The sequence below is a fragment of the Clarias gariepinus genome, chromosome 11 (assembly GCF_024256425.1).
Source record: "Clarias gariepinus isolate MV-2021 ecotype Netherlands chromosome 11, CGAR_prim_01v2, whole genome shotgun sequence".
Lineage (NCBI taxonomy): Eukaryota > Metazoa > Chordata > Actinopteri > Siluriformes > Clariidae > Clarias > Clarias gariepinus.
The window spans coordinates 18,047,019-18,065,614 of NC_071110.1; the positions used below are offsets into that span (position 1 = coordinate 18,047,019).

Genomic DNA, 18,596 nt, shown 5'->3' on the forward strand with positions numbered 1-18,596 from the left:
GATTATAAATTCTGTTTACTCTATTAAGATGACCAGACCATTTGTTGTTGTTCTGCTATTTGTACTTCCTACCACTATTTCTTTAGTTAAGGTTTGCTGTAAGAAATGGCTTTTCCCTTTGAGCCAACCCAATTATGAACCAAACTACTAAACCCTGAAATGGACTGTCCAATCATTAGTGTAAAGTGCAACAACAAGCAATATTGCATACTTACAGTGCTTTAGTCTTTGTTAAATTTAACATAATGTATGGCTAGTAAAGATTAATAAAAATATGATGACTAAAAATAATAATAATAATTGTCCGGGCACATTAAGATCAAAGTACACCGATAGTTTTTTTTCTTTAGGTGAGAATGGGAAAAATACTCAATTCCCTGTATGAACCACTTTTTATAGATTTTGTGTAGCTTTTTGCCTATTTTATTCAATGATTTATGATTTACTTGTCCCTTTTGCTTCCAGGAGTGTTGTAAGACCCAGGTGCTTGTATTGGTGGTGCATGGGGGGAACATTTTAGACCCAGCCAGTGGTGACCTGGGAGCAAAAGCTGCAGACGTTGCCATTCTGTCCACAGTGCTGGAGAAAGTGGGACGGGCCCACTTTGAGACTGCCAAACACCATATAGTAATCAAGCTGGTGCCCTGTCCTGCTGTATGCGCAGAGGCCTTCTCCCTGGTTTCCAAGTGAGTCACTGAAATAGAAGTGGATTCTAAAACATATTTCATATTTTAGATTAAGGAATGGTTTTATCTTAGTCATTTTAATAATTGCCACAAATACTATAGTTCAAAATGACATGAAATCCTTTGGTGAATAGAGGAATATTTGGTATTTTCTATGACATTTGCAAAATGGTTTGGACACCGTGCCACACACACACGCACACACACACAGACCCCTCCTACTTTCGCCTTCACAGACACACATGCTCTTTTTCTCTGCCCTACACAGAAACACTGCTCTGTCGCGATTCTTTTTAAAGGTAAAGTGCAGGTTAATTTGTGTTACTTTACAGCAGTGATTACGTTAGTGTGTTGAATCGAGTGTCATTAGAGAGATTTTTTGGGGGGGCACTCGGAGGCATTAGAGAGATTTCTTGTTCATTTCCCCCCCCCCAAAAAATGATGTTTCTGTTGTGTGCGCGCGTGTGTGAAAAGAGTGGAGTAAAGGTAACTATGTAAGATGAGAAGGGGTAGAGGGGAGCTTTACTTTAGATTCTCACACACACACACACACACAGCCCCTGTGCGCACAAACGGAAACAATTATCTGTCTGGATTTCTTTTTTTTTTTTTTTTTTAAAGGTAAAGTGCAGGTTAATTATTATTATTTTTTTTACTTAATAGTTTGTGTTAATTGTTTTTATGTATTTATGTCTTTGGGCTGTGGACTGAATAATTTGAGTTTCCATTATCACATTACCAGTAGTAACCGAAATCTCCAGAAATAATAATATTGTATAATTCATCATCCCTCTTGGATGTTACTGATTTGTATGGTTTATGGCAAGTTGAAATAATACCTTAAAGTAAACCCAACTTAAGGGTTTTCCCTGCTAAATAAAATAATTCCTTTTTGGCATAAATAAATAAATTTAGTTAATAAACAGAAGATGGGACTCATTAGTTAAGTTAAAAAACATAGTTCGAGCCACTCGACTGCCACAGCATGTCTACGCTGTTATACAGGCATAGGAAAAATATGAACATACATAAATGGGTTGAATTTAGTACTTGTTGATAGTTACTTGCATTAATTTATTTTTGTGGCAAATATAATAATGGTCTATTCAACATGGGGTTCCTGATGAGATTGACAAAAACAGCTAGTGAGTTAGTCATGGAGGAAAAAGCAAGAATTGTGTCAGGAAACAGCCAGGTCACATTCAGACAATCATACCTTAATTCATCATTAGTATGAATGTTTTATATGTTTATTTGTTTATTCACGTGCACTTAGGTGCTTTGTTCTTTAAGGGTCATTGTGGACATACCAAGTGTTGCCGTGCCAAACTGGAGTGTCATCACAGAAGGCACTCCCTTTGATGTATTACAGCAACTGATGGTTAGGTTAGATGATGTCAGAAAAAAACAAGTAGGCACATTTTCAGGGGACAAAGTGCTTTGAATCCAGCTTATTGGATTCCTGACAGTGTGCAGAATGCTTTCCTATTAAACACGAACTAGTTGAGAATGTTTGAAAGGCATAATCAACATTGTTGCCAACCAGGTTCATAAATTCATTGGTGCATTTTATTTACATTCAGATGCATCACCAGCATGATATGCTACCATATCACTAAGCAGGAAAATAGCACTGAATGGATGCAGGGGACCCAACAGCTTTTCTTGATTAATTGGTGTTCAAAGGTACTAGATTTAAATAACTGAATTTTTTGGGGATAAGGGAGGATGTCTGGTGGCCACGAAGTGCTGATAAAAAAAATGCATTTAGGCATTTGGCAGATGCTCTCATTCAGACCAACTAACAAAAGTACTTTGTAGTTTTCGGGCATTTAGAACACATGCTTTCATGTATGTTTGAGACACAATCTTCTTTCACCCAGGGGTAATGAGTTCTCAGAGAGGAAACAGACTGTTTTAGACAGCACACACATTAATTTTAACGTAGGCAAAGCATAAGCAACATATATCATATGTAGCCTTTTGTTAATTGGGAAGATGTCTATTTTTGATGGTAGTAACTCCTGTGCTATTTGATTTAATGATGCCTCTAAAAGGCTATGTCAACTAAGTGGTGATATGAAAAAATACATGATGTGGTACCCAAAAAGTACCGGTAAACATTCTTGTTGTTGCAAATTTGCTGTGACATGCTGATATGCGTGTGTGTGTGTGTGTGTGTGTATGTGTATAGAACATTCTTGTTGTTGCAACAACATTCATGTTGTTGCATACACACACACACACACACATATATATATATATATATATATATATATATATATATATATATATATATATACACACACACACACACGCACACACACAGAGATGTATACACAAGTCATGAAAATTAAAACTTGTATAAAACATCCATAATTTGCTATACAATCGCTATACAAATGTATGTGTATAGTATAAAAATAATGATTTGGTTATTTTATTAATATTATATTGATATAATATACATCATATTTAGTTAAATTCATTTTTATAGTGCTTGTATAGCAAATTATGGAAGTTTGTATGAAATGTGAATGTGAGAACAGCCAAGGGTAATCTTCATGGTAAAGTATCTGCTCCTTTACTGTACCTAAGGCAAGTCTATTTACAAAAATGCTTGGCGAATTAGCAGAATTATTTTCAACAGGCCTTTCGTTATTGTTGGTACGTACTTTCCGCTTGAGAAAATGTGTCAGTATTGCATCTAATTGCAGAAGAGATGAGTGTAATTAGTTATTGAAAAAGTTCATGAAGTCCTCACTACTGCATGTTGTTTTGGAGATTTCTGTACTGGTCTTATTCATAGTTAATTTTGCTACAGTATTAAATAAAAATCTAGGATTATTTTTGTAATTTTCTATAAATAGAGGTACAAATAAAGTAGATCTAGCAACACTAAGAACTTTTTTATAGTTCAGGAGGCTCTCCTTCCAGTTTGAAATACTAACATTTTAGTTTGAGTCTATTTACGCCTTAAACTTTGAGCGGTCTGTTTTAAAGTGTGCATGTGGTCATTATACCAGGGAGCGATTTTCTTATCTCTAATCATTTTCTTTTAACTGAAGCTACATTATCTAAGGTATAACAGAATGTTGACTATAAATATGTAGTCGCCTGATCGAGTTCTGTGGAGTCAGACGGTGATCCAATAATAGTTAAAAACCTTGATAGATTATTGATAACCCTCTGTGTGGTAGTTGATCTGAATGATTTAAACAAAACAAGATGATGATCTGAGAACTTTAGACTGTGGAATTGTGATTATATTTCTTATACTTAATCCGAAAGATATTAATAAATCTAAAGTGTGACTTGCTTTATGAGTGGGTCCTACTACACACTGATTTATTCCCACCAAGTACAGTATGGACATAAATGCTGTTCTTAGAAGGTCTTCTGAATTCTCAAAATGAATGATAAAGTCTTCAGCATTTGTCTACAAAAACGACCAGGTTTGAGAGGAAATTTGCAAATTTACAAAAAGAAATTTAGATTACGGCCCTGGACTAAGACTTAATATTTGTAGCTACACTGTTACTATAGGCTACTATACAACTTTTTTGTACAATAGTCAGATTATCCTTGTAAATAACTGTGATGCCTCCTCCTCTAACAGTTAGCCAAGGTTAGTGTAGGTAGCTGTGTCCAGGAGGACTAGCTTTATTTAAAGCTACATACTTGTTCTGTTTAATCCAGGTTTCTGTTAAACACAGTAAATCTCCTGATCCGTGATAGGTTTATTAACTGTAAGCGCTTTAGATGTAAGATATCTAATATTCATGATCATATGTATATTATATTTTCTTATCCTGAAATGTATTAATTTTTTGGGCACACACACACACACACACACACACACAGAATTAGCAAAAAAATTTATACACTTTAGGAAAAGAAAAAATATATATTATATTGTAATGGGTGTATATATTATAATGCACCACAGAAATCAGGTGTCAAAGTCTCTGTTGTAATGAGCACTTTTTAAGCAATCAATAAAAGAATGGCGTTTTTAAAGAAGTTAGGCTCTATGTCCAGTGCATCTGGAAACTATTCATGGTGCTTCACTTTTTTCCAATTTTGCTCTGTTACAGTCTTATACCAAAATGGATTAAATTCAATATTTTCCTCAAAATTCTACAAACAATAATAATCAGTAATCATAGGAGTGTTAAAACAAAGTAACTTTAAGCACAATACTTGTGTCCATTTTCTCATTAGTCTTTCCAGTTCAGCAACCTTTACAGTCAGCGGATGTGCAGTCATAGGATAATGAGGTCCTGTAGGGAATAAGTCACTGCAGTAAATAATTTGGGCATCTGGTTAGAAATCAGCATATTATGTAGGTGTCGTTATGGAGCCCTGTTTCAGTATATACAGTACATATTGTCTATTTCCATAGAAAACAAGTGACATATATTTCTTTAAGCAATGTATAACAGTGCCAGGGTGATTCAGTACCTCAACTGTAAGCTGTTTACATAATTAATTAATTGTACAACTTAAATATACACAGAATAAATATAGAATGTGTCCTGCTTAGTGGTGCTGAGTGACTAAATGGTGTTTCATTAACCTGAGATCTCAAGCACAGCATGCATAGAATATGTACAAGTTCTACATTTGTGAATAAGAACTAAAGCATGATAGAATTAGTAATAGGCATGATAAAATTCACATTCTGAGTAGTTGTGCTTATCCAATACCTATTTGCTTTATAAAATAAACAACTTTTTTTAAGAATAAAAAAAATAGCTCAAGGGTACAAATAATCTCTCTGTTAAATAACAAATAACATGTTGCCTTTTTAAGAAGATGAACCTTATTCACAATGAAGCTTTAATGTTGAAGTTGTACAAAAAAGCAAAAGAGAAATCATGTCAAATTTCCGTTTAGTTTTTCTGAATAATTTTTTTTTATTTTTTATGAATACATAAGTGCATTCCATTGCACCCAGAAACACTACAATGACTGATGAAATTCATCATTTTCTGCTGCTGGGTTCAGAAATGTAATACAGTGCATTGTGAGTGACATGAATACTGACATAATTATTTGACTCATAGTTGACTGGAAATTGTCGTTCATCTGTCTTTCAAGAGTTCCTGTGGCTAAAAGTCAAGTCAAGAAGTTTAAGCACATAATTATACTGTACATATACAAAGATTATTAATAATAATAATAATAGTAATATATGAGACCCCTTCTTGTTTGACAGATAGTCAGTAAGTTGGTGAGACATTATGGCAACAGACACAAACCAAACTAAATTCTGTTGAAAGATACTGTATAAACTGCCAGCAGTGGCTTACATGGCAAACTTGACAAGAGTCGAATATGCATAAGTACGGCTTTGGGGATGTCCAGAATCGAAAATCTATATTGAGTATTATACTGAGTATTGAGGCTGATTATATTATTAACAAAAAAAGGTATTTTCTATTTAAAATAACTGTAGGAGAATCTACTTCCATTTCTTTAGTTGACATAGCCTGCTTAGTCTCTTAAAAACCATCCTTGGTTCAGTTGCATGAGAGCTGATGTCCTTTTTTTTGCCAGTGCCTACAAAGTAAAGATTTTATTAACTGTTCGTGGCTTTAGATAGTTCAGATAAATTTATTGTATCTTTGAAAAATCCAATTAAATTTAACAGTGTTTTTAACAGTAGTCATTTTCGCAAAGTGGCTTTACAGAATTAAGAAAAATATATGGAAATTTTTATAAAATGTGAAAAATGTGTATAAATTAACATGATCAGATTGTCCCTAATGAGCAAGCCGAGGGTGATAATGGCAAGGAAAAGCTTCCTGAGATGGCAATAGGAAGAAACCTTGAGAGGAACCAGACTCAAAAAAGAACCCAAAGAACCTCATTTGGGTGATAATGGATAGCAGGAATTGTTTGGCAGTCATACTGTGTGTTAGGTGGCTGGAAGTTCAATATAAGAGATGATGTCTTCAAGTTAATATGGAGTCCAGTTTGTTGTTGGAGGCTCGGGTAGAATGTAGGAAATTCCAATCCTTGACACAGGTGGTAAAAATCGGTAGCCTCAACATCATCAATAATCCTCAGTACAGGTGCATCACAGGGATGTGTTCTCAGCTCTCCCCTGTACTCTCTGTTCACAACTCTCAAACTCATGCAGAGGTTTACAGATGTTTTCCAGATTTTCATTCTTTCATGCGATCTCCACATTTTTGAGCAGTCATTATTGGAGCGATCATAAAAATCTTTGATAAAGAGCATGCTCTATATACTTAATTCATGGCTAAAATGGCAAAATTCAACCCTGTGCTTAAACTACCAAATAGTATTCTACTGTATAATACATACTAAATAAATGACTGAATCAGTAAATTTAATAGTTAAATCCAACCCGCATGTATGTACAGTGCGTGGGCAAATGCGTCCACGCATAAAACACACATAAAAGGGTTTTATTTAACCCTTATTTTAAGGTGTACTTGAATCACATGCCTTAAATCACTTATTAAGTCGGGCAAACCAAGAGTCATATAGAATTTAAATTTAGGACAGTTCAGCGAACTGTAGGTAAAAGCTTGTGATAAACTTTGTGAGTAAAGGCTAATCTTTAGCTGCTTAATTTTATGTCAGAAACTTTCTTCAAAGCATGAATACATTTTGAAGACAAAATGGCATTTAAAATACAAAAATGCTAAATGATTGTCACATTTATTATTCACTGAGCCAAGAAGCTTAATTCTTATGAGATATAAAACATACATACATTTAAACCAAATAGGAATGCAATACAAAAATTATGAATTTGGAAGTAACAATCAGAACTCAAGTTCTAAAGTAAAATTAAAATTTAATCATACTTGATTTGCATGTTGTCCTGACTTGACTTAAACAATGGGCTCTGAAATCTTGTTTAAAAACTATTTTATTTAAACTGTATTAGTAAAAGGCTAGCATCTCATGATCCTTGTTGCATTTGCAGGAGTTGTAACAACTTACTTTGATTCGTTTCAGCTTGAACCCTTACAGTTATGACGAGAGCTGTGTGTCAAGCAGTGTGGATCACCTTCCACTAGCAGCACTTCCCCTTCTTGCTATTGCAGCACCACACTACCAGGATGCTGTAGCAATAGTTATTGCCCAAGCCAATCAGGTCTACCATAGTTTCCTGCAGTCTCCTGAAGGGCAAGGCTTCACTGGCCAGGTTGGTCTGCTGTGAATTAAAAAATAAACTTGGGTTTTTCAGAATTTTAAGAAATATATTATTTTATTTTACTAGTTATTTTATATTATTTTATTTGACTAGCTTTTATTATACAGTGCAGTGTTGTGAAAATGTATTTGTCCCCATACTGACCTATTTATTGCATCTTTTTCACATTTAAATGACATCTGATTTAGGTCCCCTAAACCTAATAACTGGTTGTGCCAACTGCAATCAATTGTCTGGCAATGAGTCTATGGAGAAATAGTGGCTCACTCTTTCTAATTCATAGTTCCATCAATTATGGAAGTCATCCAGTCCCACACTATTACACTATTGCCAACTTGTATGACTGTTTGTATGATGATTTTTACTGAAACACTGTTTAAGTTAAACGGGAAGCAAATATGTGAGATGAGCCTTTTACGTAATTCATGGTGAGCAGTGGCTTTCGCTTTGAAAGTTTCCCATTGATGTCATTTTTCCCCGGTCTCTTTTCTATTGTTAAATCATGAACATTGGCTTTTCAGGCAAGTGAGGCTTGTGATGTTGTTTTGGGTCCTTTTATGAGCTCTTGGAGTCATTTTGGTAATTAAGCTACTTGTGGGAAGATTTACCAGTGTTCAAAGTTTTCTCCATTTGTGGATAATGGCTCTTACTATATTTGGCCTAAATCCCAAAGCCTTAGAAATGGCCTTGTAACACTTTTCAGACTGATGAAACAATTACTTTGTTTCTGTTTTTTATACAATAATAAATAAAATAGTTTTTAATTAGTTTTTATTTAGTTTTTAATAGTTTGATAATCAAGTGATCAAAAAAAATTAAGGAAGGAGGCAAATCCTTTTCACAGCACTATGTTTCATAATAGCTCATTTAATTCTTTAGTACTGAAGCTGTTCTAAGCTGATCTTAGAACAGAACAGCTGTAAAAGCCAACCTTCATCACTATAGTAATGAGGGAATGTGGTGGGGAATGTGAGTCATCACAGATGAGTCATTCCTCAGTGGGAGAGGACTCACTCTGCCCATTTGTCCTGGTCCCTTGGACTATGAGATAATTGCAGTAATACATGATTTTTAATTTTCAGTGCACAAGTGATTTCTAGTGGAAATGTCCTTTGTATTTGTTTTTTTCACAGTCAAATGCATTGAGATTCATATTGAGCTGTGACCATCATTAATAATGTGGAGCTTTGTACCACAGCACACTGCTTTTGCTGTAGGTTCTGACCTCAGTGTGTGTGTGTGTGTGTGTGTGTGTGTGTGTGTGCTGTTTACCAGGTGTGTCTGTTGGGTGACTGTGTAGGTGGCGTGCTATGTTTTGATGCTCTCTGTTTCAGCAACAGTCCACAACATGATAATCCTAGTCTCAGAGGAAGACGCAACAGTATGGAAAGCCTAAGGGTATGTAGCTTAAGGCTGCATCCTGGTTTTACTCCAAAGTTCTTACTCACCTCTTTTCTGTCCATTACCTCAGATACTTGGAAGTATCTTATCTTAAAATGAGTCTGTTGCTGACTGTGCTTTTAAAATACAAAACATTCCACCATTTAAAATGAATAGGATTGTGTATTTTAGGTAAAAGTTGTAATAATGATTCTTTGTATCATATGCTCCCATCCAACAAAGGATAATCCAGGGTTTCTAGAAGAAACCAAAATGGGTCTACGCTCCAGTAAGCGCCTCAGCAAAAGCAATACTGACATCTCAGCCCCCGATGGGACTCATGTGAGGAGGAAACGGCTCACCCGCAAACAGAGTGACTCGTGTGCTATTGAATCCTCCAAGAGCCAGCAACATCCAGTTCTCAGCAAGTAAGCTCTGCAAACAGAATTATCGCACAATCTTCTCATAACTAAGGAAATACATGCTAAAAATAAAACATTTATACATTATACATTTTATATTAGTATATATTATTATTATTATTATACATTAAACATTTTTTAATAATAAAAACATTTTCTAAACATTTTTTATCGAGCATTAACATCAATTGCATACATCGATTTATCCTGAAAAACGTGCGCATATGTGTGTAGCTGACACCTGGCCATGGTTATATTGAATGTGTCAGTGTCCTTCACCTACCATTATGTGGCCCATCTGCCTCCTACTGCCTTGTACTATCTGTGCCAGTATAACCATACAGTGCAGTAGCTGCATTAACCTCATGTTTCAAAATTTTTCACAGATCTGTGGGATGCTCTATGACATAGAAACATGTGCACTTGGGGATTCCTTGTACCTCTTGATAGTCGAATGTTGCAAAATTGTCCCTAAATTGTACAGATGTCCTTAAGGAACATGTGTTAATATAAATATAAGGTTTCTGGTACATATGGGATTATTAGAATTTTTCATCATACACTTCCTGCTCTGCACACTAAACTACTAAATAATATTCACTAATAAATACTACACTGTTTAATATTGTGACATTTAGTATGTAAGTGCGCTGCAGGTTTGAGCGTTGTTTGTCACAGGCATTCTAAACATGGGTATTCAGGTTGTGGTTAAGTTGTGAAAAATCATAGCAGGACAATTTATAACAAATCGTAAATGTAGAAGCTACAGTACTTTGTTACAGGAAGGAGGTAAATCATGCAGTTCCTAGATATTTCTTGACAGTTCAACAAAAGTTTGCCACAGTACATCTTTGTCACAGTAAATTGAGTACATCTTATACAATCCGTATAGAAGATGAATGAAGTATTTCAATTCGGGACAGTTTGGCCAAAAAGTCAGGATTTATTGGGTCATTGGGTCAGACTATATTGGGTTAGCCATCGATTTCTAAAACCATCCTCCAAAATTGTATATAGAGCCGTCACTTTAAAGGATTTTGAAAAACTTATTATTTTATTACAATATTTTTGTGCTATTTAGTTTTTAATATAAATTCTATAAATGGACATTTTTAGTACATTACCTCGCCATCTTACATTTCACCTCTGAAAGAGCAGAGGTCAGTGATTCTATGTCCACATATTTAATTGTCCAGAATGATGAAGGAGTCACTTAATACAAGGGCGGTTCAAGTCATATAGGCACTTAAGATGAAATTTCCAGTGAATGGAAGTATAAGAACAATGAAATTTTACAGAAAACTTCAAGCACAGTATCGTGATGAGATTATTAGATGCAATGTAACATTTGATCGGTGCCAATGGTTTAAAGAACGGCAAATAATGTTCAGTGGGTGATTCTTAAAAACTGATAGATGACGTGTCACCAACTTGTGGAACATCTCTGTGTGGCAACTATACATAAAATCATTCTAGAAAACTATATGCACAGTAAAGAAACTTGGCTGGAAGTTATTGCCATATCCCCCTTACAGTCCTGACCTCCTGGCTCTAAGTGATTTCCACATGTTTGTGTCATTAAAGGAGTTCCATGGAGAGAAGTAAACCAGGCAGTTTGATCATAGTTTCAAGCAGGAGTGAAAAGCTGGTAAAAGTACCTCAGTGTAGCATGAGATTATAAAGATAGTTCTTACTTTCATAACTATGTTTTGTTACTACAGTATGCACAATCAAAACTCCCAATTTGCATTGAATGCCCCATGTATTATGGGTAATATAGACCAAAGGATTTGCCTTGATTTTGTTCAGGTTTAATGCCTGTTTTATGCACACACCCTGTTACTTTTTATTAGAATCTTCAGTAAATTTAATTATCTTTATGCAAATTCTATTTATTATGTTATTACCAAATTATTATAATGTGTTGTTTAGTTTATTTAAATTGTCATTTAGAGATTTCCAAGCCATAAACACATTTTTTAGATAGAGCAGATTGTATTGTTTGTGTGTGTGTGTGTGTGTGTGTGTGTGTGTGTGTGTGTGTAGACTTCAAGATGGAATAGACCTGTCCCCTGGTGGAAGCAGTCCATTGTTGAATCCCGGGCATTTTGACTTCGAGGTCTCTGAATGTTTTCTGCTAGGGTGTCCACTCGGATTAGTGTTGGCTATGAGACGCACGGTTCTCCCTTCAGTCGAAGGTAAGTATGTTATGCTAAAGTGCTACATAGCCTGTGGCACATTGTCCTCTTCATGCGCTATAAGCTTTTACCAAAGGCTATACTTGATGCTGCGTGAAATTGCTTTGGGAACATTTTTTTGTGTTGTCGGTTGTGAAGCATGTGTGTATCAAACACGCCAAATTTTGGCTTATATAACCCCGGTCAGCTGACGTTGTCTGATGAGACGCACCTGCAGGTTATAAATAGGAGTAAACTGGAAACATTCCTCAGATCGATTTTGTCTGAAGGGATGACCAGTCACGCAGGCAGTGCGGCATTGGAGCGCAGCATCTCATTTCCGCCTTTTCAGGGAACAGGGTTACAGCAAAGTAATCCGAGACGTTCCCTTTCAAAGGCTACACTCGATTCTGCGCATCCAAACAAATGTGTGCAGAGAGGATCAACCTGCCGCGTTACACACTTGCTGCAGTGCAATAGATGTGGTGATCCCCCTGGTTGAATGAGCCCTAATTCCTAGAGGCGAAATGAGCCCACGCGCCTCATAGGAGAGGGCAATAGCATCTCTCACCCAGTGTGACAAGGTCTGTGTAGTGGCGGCTGTCCCCCGGTTGCGGCCCTCACAGTATATAAAAAGCTGCTCTGACTTACGCCACTGGCTGGTACGGTGGACGTAAATCTGAAGAACACGGGGCTACCATATCTGAGTGCGGGTGGACAACACTACGGTAGTCTCATAGATTAGTCTCCAGGGCGGAATGTGCTCGGAATGTTCGCTTGCGCGAATAAGCTAGCGCACCAGGTTCTGCTTTGGGCACAGGACAAGTTCCTGTCTCTCAGGTTTACATTCCAGGGCATATGAATGCGGGAGCAGACGTGCTGTTCAGTCAAGCTCTGACACAAGGGGGAATGGAAAGCACCCCAAAGTATTCAGTCAATCTGGGAGAGATTTCAGGTAGCAGAGGTGGACCTCTTTGCCTTGCAAGAAACAGCAAATGTCCCCTTTACTAATCACTGACTCTTCCAGCTCCCCTGGGTCTGGACGCCTTGGCCCGTACATGGCCCAGATTACGCCTTTATGCGATTTTCCCGATAGCTTTGCTCCCAGGAGTCTTGGCGAGGGTCGTCAACAGGGTTTGCGCCTCTTACTGATAGCACCCTGTTGGTCGACCAGAGTGTGGTTCGCAAGCGAACATTCCGAGCACATCCCGCCCTGGTGACTAAACTATGAGACTACAGTAGTGTTGTCCACCCGCACTAAGATATGGTAGCCTCAACTGCTGGAGGTAGTGCTTTAGGGCCAGAAATAAAGCCATCATTTCGAGGCAATTGATGTGCTGCGTGAGAAGATGATGAGAAGATGGTCCACCCCCATGGTCCTCGGTGCATAAGCTTCAGGACGACTTCTTCGAAAAGAAGACAGTGCGGCGATCTGACCTCTTTGAGGCGGCTTGTGAGGGGCGGCGAGCGGTACCCCAGTCTTTACGAGGGGGTGCTCGGCTGCTGACGCTTTCTTTCTGCGCCTCCTGTCTGGCGAGAATCAGATTTGATCGAGACTAGGTGGCCGACAGTCTCGACTCTTGAGCACGGCGTGAGAGAAATTTCCCAAAAGCCTGTTCGTACAGCCTAGCCTCCCGAAACCTGGTGGCGACTGAATTTACAGCATCGCCGAACAGGTCGGAAAGTGAGACGGGCATCAAGGAGGAATGTTCGATCCTTTTCCTTGATGCCTGTCAAATTTAACCACAGGTGCCTCTCTGCTGACACCAGGGAAGCCATGGAACGGCCGAGAGCATGGGCCGTCTGCTTAGTCGCATAAAGGATGATGTCCCAGGAGAGAGATAGCCCGCAAGCATCTTTTCTATCTGTGGCATCACCATGTAACTACGTGCTTTTGCTTCAACGATATTCGCATAAAACGAATATCGACTGCACGTGTTATGACTTTAAGCAGCTCCTCTTATTCTCTATCTTCCTTAGAGGAACGTTCTAAAGTAGCTATTTCCATTTCCAACGAAGAAAGAGAGTGAGTCTCTTCTACACACTCACGAGAAGCACCGGAGTGGAAGGAGAGACTTCCTGATCGGAAGAGAGGGCGAGAGAAAGGAGGGGAGACTCAGTCTTGCGTGCCTCCACCAGATCGGCTTGTGATCCCCAGGAATGCAGCGCGGCTCGTGGCTCTCTAAAGAACGCGAGGCGCACGCAAAGCACTTTCATGGGAAGAAGATCACAGTGTTTACAGCCTTTGATGCAAACATTCGAAGCAAAAAGTGTGGAGATCGCCCTCCGAGAAGAAATTCTTGCACGGAGGGACACATCTCTTTTAAACTCCGCCATTATATCGGGAAGTTAAACAAAAGTTTTCTTTGCTTTTTAATTTGTTTTTGATTTGTTTGTGACACACGCACAATGTGGTCATGAAGACAAAAGATCTGAGGAATGTTTTTTTTTAGGTTATATAAGCCAAAATTTGGCATGTTTGATACACACATGCTTCCCAACCGGCAACACGAAAAGATGTTCCCATAGCGTTTTCACGCAGCATCGAGTGTAGCCTTTAAAAGGGAACAACCTCTTTTTTATATATATATATATATATATATATATATATATATATATATATAAATAAATAAATCTTTTTTTTTTTTTTTTTTTTTTTGTGGCAGTAACTCAGCTGCAGCCTGCCTGCTCTCAGATCTTCAACCTGTTCTACCCCTCTGACCCGTCAGCCTCCAGACTGGAGCCACTTCTGCATTCTCTGTTTCACAGGCTACCTCCATTCACTGTTCCAAGATACCAGCGATACCCACAAGGCGATGGTCGCTCTACCCTTATCGGTGAGGAATATATACTAAGTTTTGAAATGTTACTGCACCGCTTAACATTCTTCCTTTAAGTGCCACCAACTCAGGCCTCCGAGTGGCGCAGTGGTAAAGTGCTCGCCCTATCATCCGGAGATCGCTGGTTCGAACCCCGGGTGATGCTGTTTTCCTCTCACAGCCGGAGGCACAGAGAGAGCTGATTGGCCGAGCTCTCTCAGGGGGGAGGGGTGAGAGGTACTTGTGCTCCCACATTAATCGCGGCTCTACAGCCAATCATGGGCGTCTGTGAGCTCGCGCACACGGAAGGAGCGGCTAGCGCTTTCCTCCGAGTGTGTTACTCCGCCCCTAACGGTGCGTGAGCGAGCAGTTCGAAAAGATGCGGTCGGTTCGCGTCACGTGGTTCGGAGGAAACACGGGATAGCTTTCGTCCTCCCGACTGAGTGGTTGTCGTAGCCTTGATGTGTGTGGAAGCCTCCTAGTGACGGGGAGGAATTGGCCACGACTAGATTGGGGAGAAAATCGGGGGAAAAAAGAATTGGACAGGACTAAATTTAAAGAAAAAAAATAAATAAATAAAAAATAAAAGTGCCACCAACTACTAATTGTACAGGATTTAAAGCAGCAATGTGTTTAAATCGTCTCTGTCCGGATGTTTTATTTACTTGGAAGCTCCATTTTGCTGTCCCAGCATACGAACAAATATTAACAAATACTAATATAATAAAAGACCCTGAATACAGGATAAATCAGTATAGAAGATGAGTGAGTGAGTAATATAATAGAAATATAACTGAAATCACTTGCAACTTTGGAGTATGTTTACAGCAATGAAGAGTCATGTCTTCTAAAAAATACAATGGTCCTGTTAATGCCTGTTTCGTGCACGGTGTCCGGTGATGCGTGCGCACACAGACACACACAGCAGGCAAAGAGCAGGCTAGGCATTGAGCAGGGAGAGAAAATGGATTTTTAACCCCCTTACAGGAAAGTCGTCTACCTATTTTTTTTAGAAGTTGTGGCATGACAAGTGTTATTTATTATATGTTCAATAAATAATTTTATGTGACAGATAAAATATATAAATATGAAAACATTAAGAGCAGTACAGTGAAACCTTGGATTACGAGCATAATTTATTCCGGAAGCGGGCTCGCATTCACTCGAATACCAGTAAACCAAATTTAATTTTCCCATAATTCAATTAAATTTTATTTTATTTGTATAGCGCTTTTAACAATTGTCATTGTCGCAAAGCAGCTTTACAAAATCTAAAGAATTATTTAAGTTTGTATGGAATGTAAGTGTGCATGAATCCAAATGGTCAGATAGTCAATATGATCCCATAAGAAATAATGGCATTCAAATTATTTATTCCACAGCCCAAAAAAATAATACATAAAAATTAACACAAAATATTAAGTAAAAATAAAACAAATTAACTTGCACTTTACCTTTAAAAAGAAGTAAAAATAAATCCTGTGTTTGTTTTTGCGCGCAGGCGCTGTGTGTGTGTGTGTGTGTGTGTGTGTGTGTGTGTGTGTGTGTGTGTGTGTGTGTGTGAATCTAAAATAAGCTCCCTTCTCCCCCTTCACGTCTTTCTCAATTACCCTTCCTCCACTCTTTTCACACTTGCGCGCAAACAACAAAAACTTGTTTTTGCTTTACATGCATGCTGTACACACATGCATACAGACACAAAATAAAATATCTTTTATGCACTCACACATGGTCACAGTGTTATAGTAAACAGTACACGCATGCACAGATGTTAATTATACCAGTAAGAGACGCGCACTAAGACCCAGTGGGAAGGCGATTACCCACAATTCCGCAGCACAAGAGAGAGAAAAACCGTTGGTTCAGTTGTAATCACGTGACGCTCGGCTTCAAAACAAGAAGCGCATGCGTGATACATGATACTCGGTACTTGTTCGTTTTCAAGTCAAAATTTATTAAAAAATCTTTGCTCGTCTTGCGGAACACTCGCAAACCACATTACTCGGAACCGAGGTTTTACTGTATATTAATTATTTATTATTTATTATTTAAGGGGTGCGACTTAGAGTTAATTAACACCCTTTTGACCGTAAGGGTAAAATATGTGTTGAAGATAGATCTCAGTAAATATGCTTACACACATTCTTCTTTAATACAGTAATTAATTACTGTAGCCACATGGTGTGGCTCTGGAGCAGGCCCATGGGTAAAGTAGTTTCATCATCATAGTCATCACGGATCCACTCGGCGGGCCTGTAAATGTGATTAATATGAGTAATATCCAGGAATAGCTGGCCTGTTTGTTTAATTGTTTTTTGGACACATGCCTTGATTTTCTTTGTGGTTTAGGACCACATGTAAAAGGAAGATGAAAAATATGATTGACAGGCTTGTGTTCAGGAGTCTTTGTAAAATTTTCAAACCATTACATTGCATAAGTCTCTCAATATTCTGTCTTTCAGTGTTCTCTCTCATTTACTTGTCACAGCTCTACCAAATTATTATAATTATAATAATGCATACAATTAACAAATACAGACATTAGACAAATTATCGAACCAACAAACAGACAATACTTTAAAAAAAAGAGGAAGATCAGAAAGAAAAACCCTTTCCCACACCCCTGTTTGAGTGCCATTTTACTTGCCAGCCCCCACGGTTTCTAGAACTTTGGTCTGGTCTTTTGGTGCAAAAGTTTGTAAATAATTATGGGTGCACATGGGCTAGGGTATAGCAGGCGTAACAGTGGGCCTCTTAGCACCAGTAACTACTGGCACAGAACATTTGCCCTGAACAGAAAGGGTTCAGCTCTTCACCTAAGTACTGTAACCTGCCCCTAGACTCATCTGGTATTTCTAGGTGCTGTGAAGGATCAATCCAGTGGCTTACTGCCGCCTTCTTCCCCAGTTCCTGCAAATGAATCTCACCCTCCATCTCAAACCTGGTGCCTAGCAGCCCCTTTCTCCCCACTACCCACCCTCTCCCACACACACCTAGGTCTCATAGATGGCTGGCCTACCTTCCTTGTCCACTCCCTACTGGACTCCCTTTTTGTCCAGGAATACTTTACACCCAGAAGAGTTCTCTTCCATTTGATTCTGTTCATTTGGTTATCTAAATCTTATCAGAACAGTCTGTCTTTTTTTTTTCCTTCCATGCCTTATTTTGTAATTCGCAAAATAAAAAAAGAAAGAGATTGTAAGGGTTGGTGGCACTGGGCAGGACTTAAACCCAAATCATTGCAATAAAAACACACCACATAACCACAAGTTGTGCTAGATTCAAGTGCAAAGAGCCTTAGTACACTGAGATATGAGAATATATTAAGAGGTCATTTTAAAAAGTGTATTTAGAGGTCCAAAAAACATCCTATCTTTAAACCTAGAAAATACTAAATCTGTAACGGCAAGGAAAACTGTAAAAATACACAAAGACAAAAACAGAAAAAATATCCAAAAACATTACTTTTCTTAGCAGGTCCCCATGCGGTAGACAGAAAGTCCCAGTTGATTTTGCAGTCAGTAAAGAAAAATATAGTATGTCAGCAGGGTTGGTGACCTTAGTGATTAAACTAGCTTTGCTGTTTTCTATAGTCATTGGAAAAAGTAGTTCAGCCTGTAGTTTCTTTGGTACTGGGGCTTCTTTATTTAAGAGGAATATATGAAAGGTAATATCTACTTTAATTTTCACAAATGTGGCTCAGCAACAGGCAATAAATAGTGAGGTGTTTTTTTGTTTTCACAGTTGGCTTTTTGTTTGTAAATGTATTTTGCAGGCTACTATAGAAAGCACACCTATGCCTATTTCAAAGGGGTAATTCAGAGACTAATTATTAATATATAGTCCAAAGGTAAAACACAGTAAGATCAAACAGGTCAAAGAGCAATGGCTTCAATGTACTGAAAATATTTTTA

At 37.9% G+C, this 18,596-nt stretch overlaps 1 protein-coding gene across 4 annotated transcripts in view; it reads left to right on the forward strand.

The window, feature by feature from the left end:
• pitpnm3 (PITPNM family member 3) overlaps nucleotides 1–18,596 on the forward strand; it is a 64,730-nt gene that overhangs the window by 30,511 nt on the left and 15,623 nt on the right. For all 4 annotated transcript variants that reach the window (XR_008361355.1, XR_008361356.1, XM_053507733.1 and 1 more), the window contains 6 exons: nucleotides 466–686; nucleotides 7,686–7,875; nucleotides 9,160–9,282; nucleotides 9,508–9,692; nucleotides 11,733–11,884; nucleotides 14,530–14,700. Coding sequence is in view for 2 of the 4 variants with exons in the window: in XM_053507733.1 (XP_053363708.1) it covers nucleotides 466–686; nucleotides 7,686–7,875; nucleotides 9,160–9,282; nucleotides 9,508–9,692; nucleotides 11,733–11,884; nucleotides 14,530–14,700 (1,042 nt within the window). In the remaining 2 variants the exon portion in view is untranslated. The remainder of the gene's footprint in view (nucleotides 1–465; nucleotides 687–7,685; nucleotides 7,876–9,159; nucleotides 9,283–9,507; nucleotides 9,693–11,732; nucleotides 11,885–14,529; nucleotides 14,701–18,596) is intronic.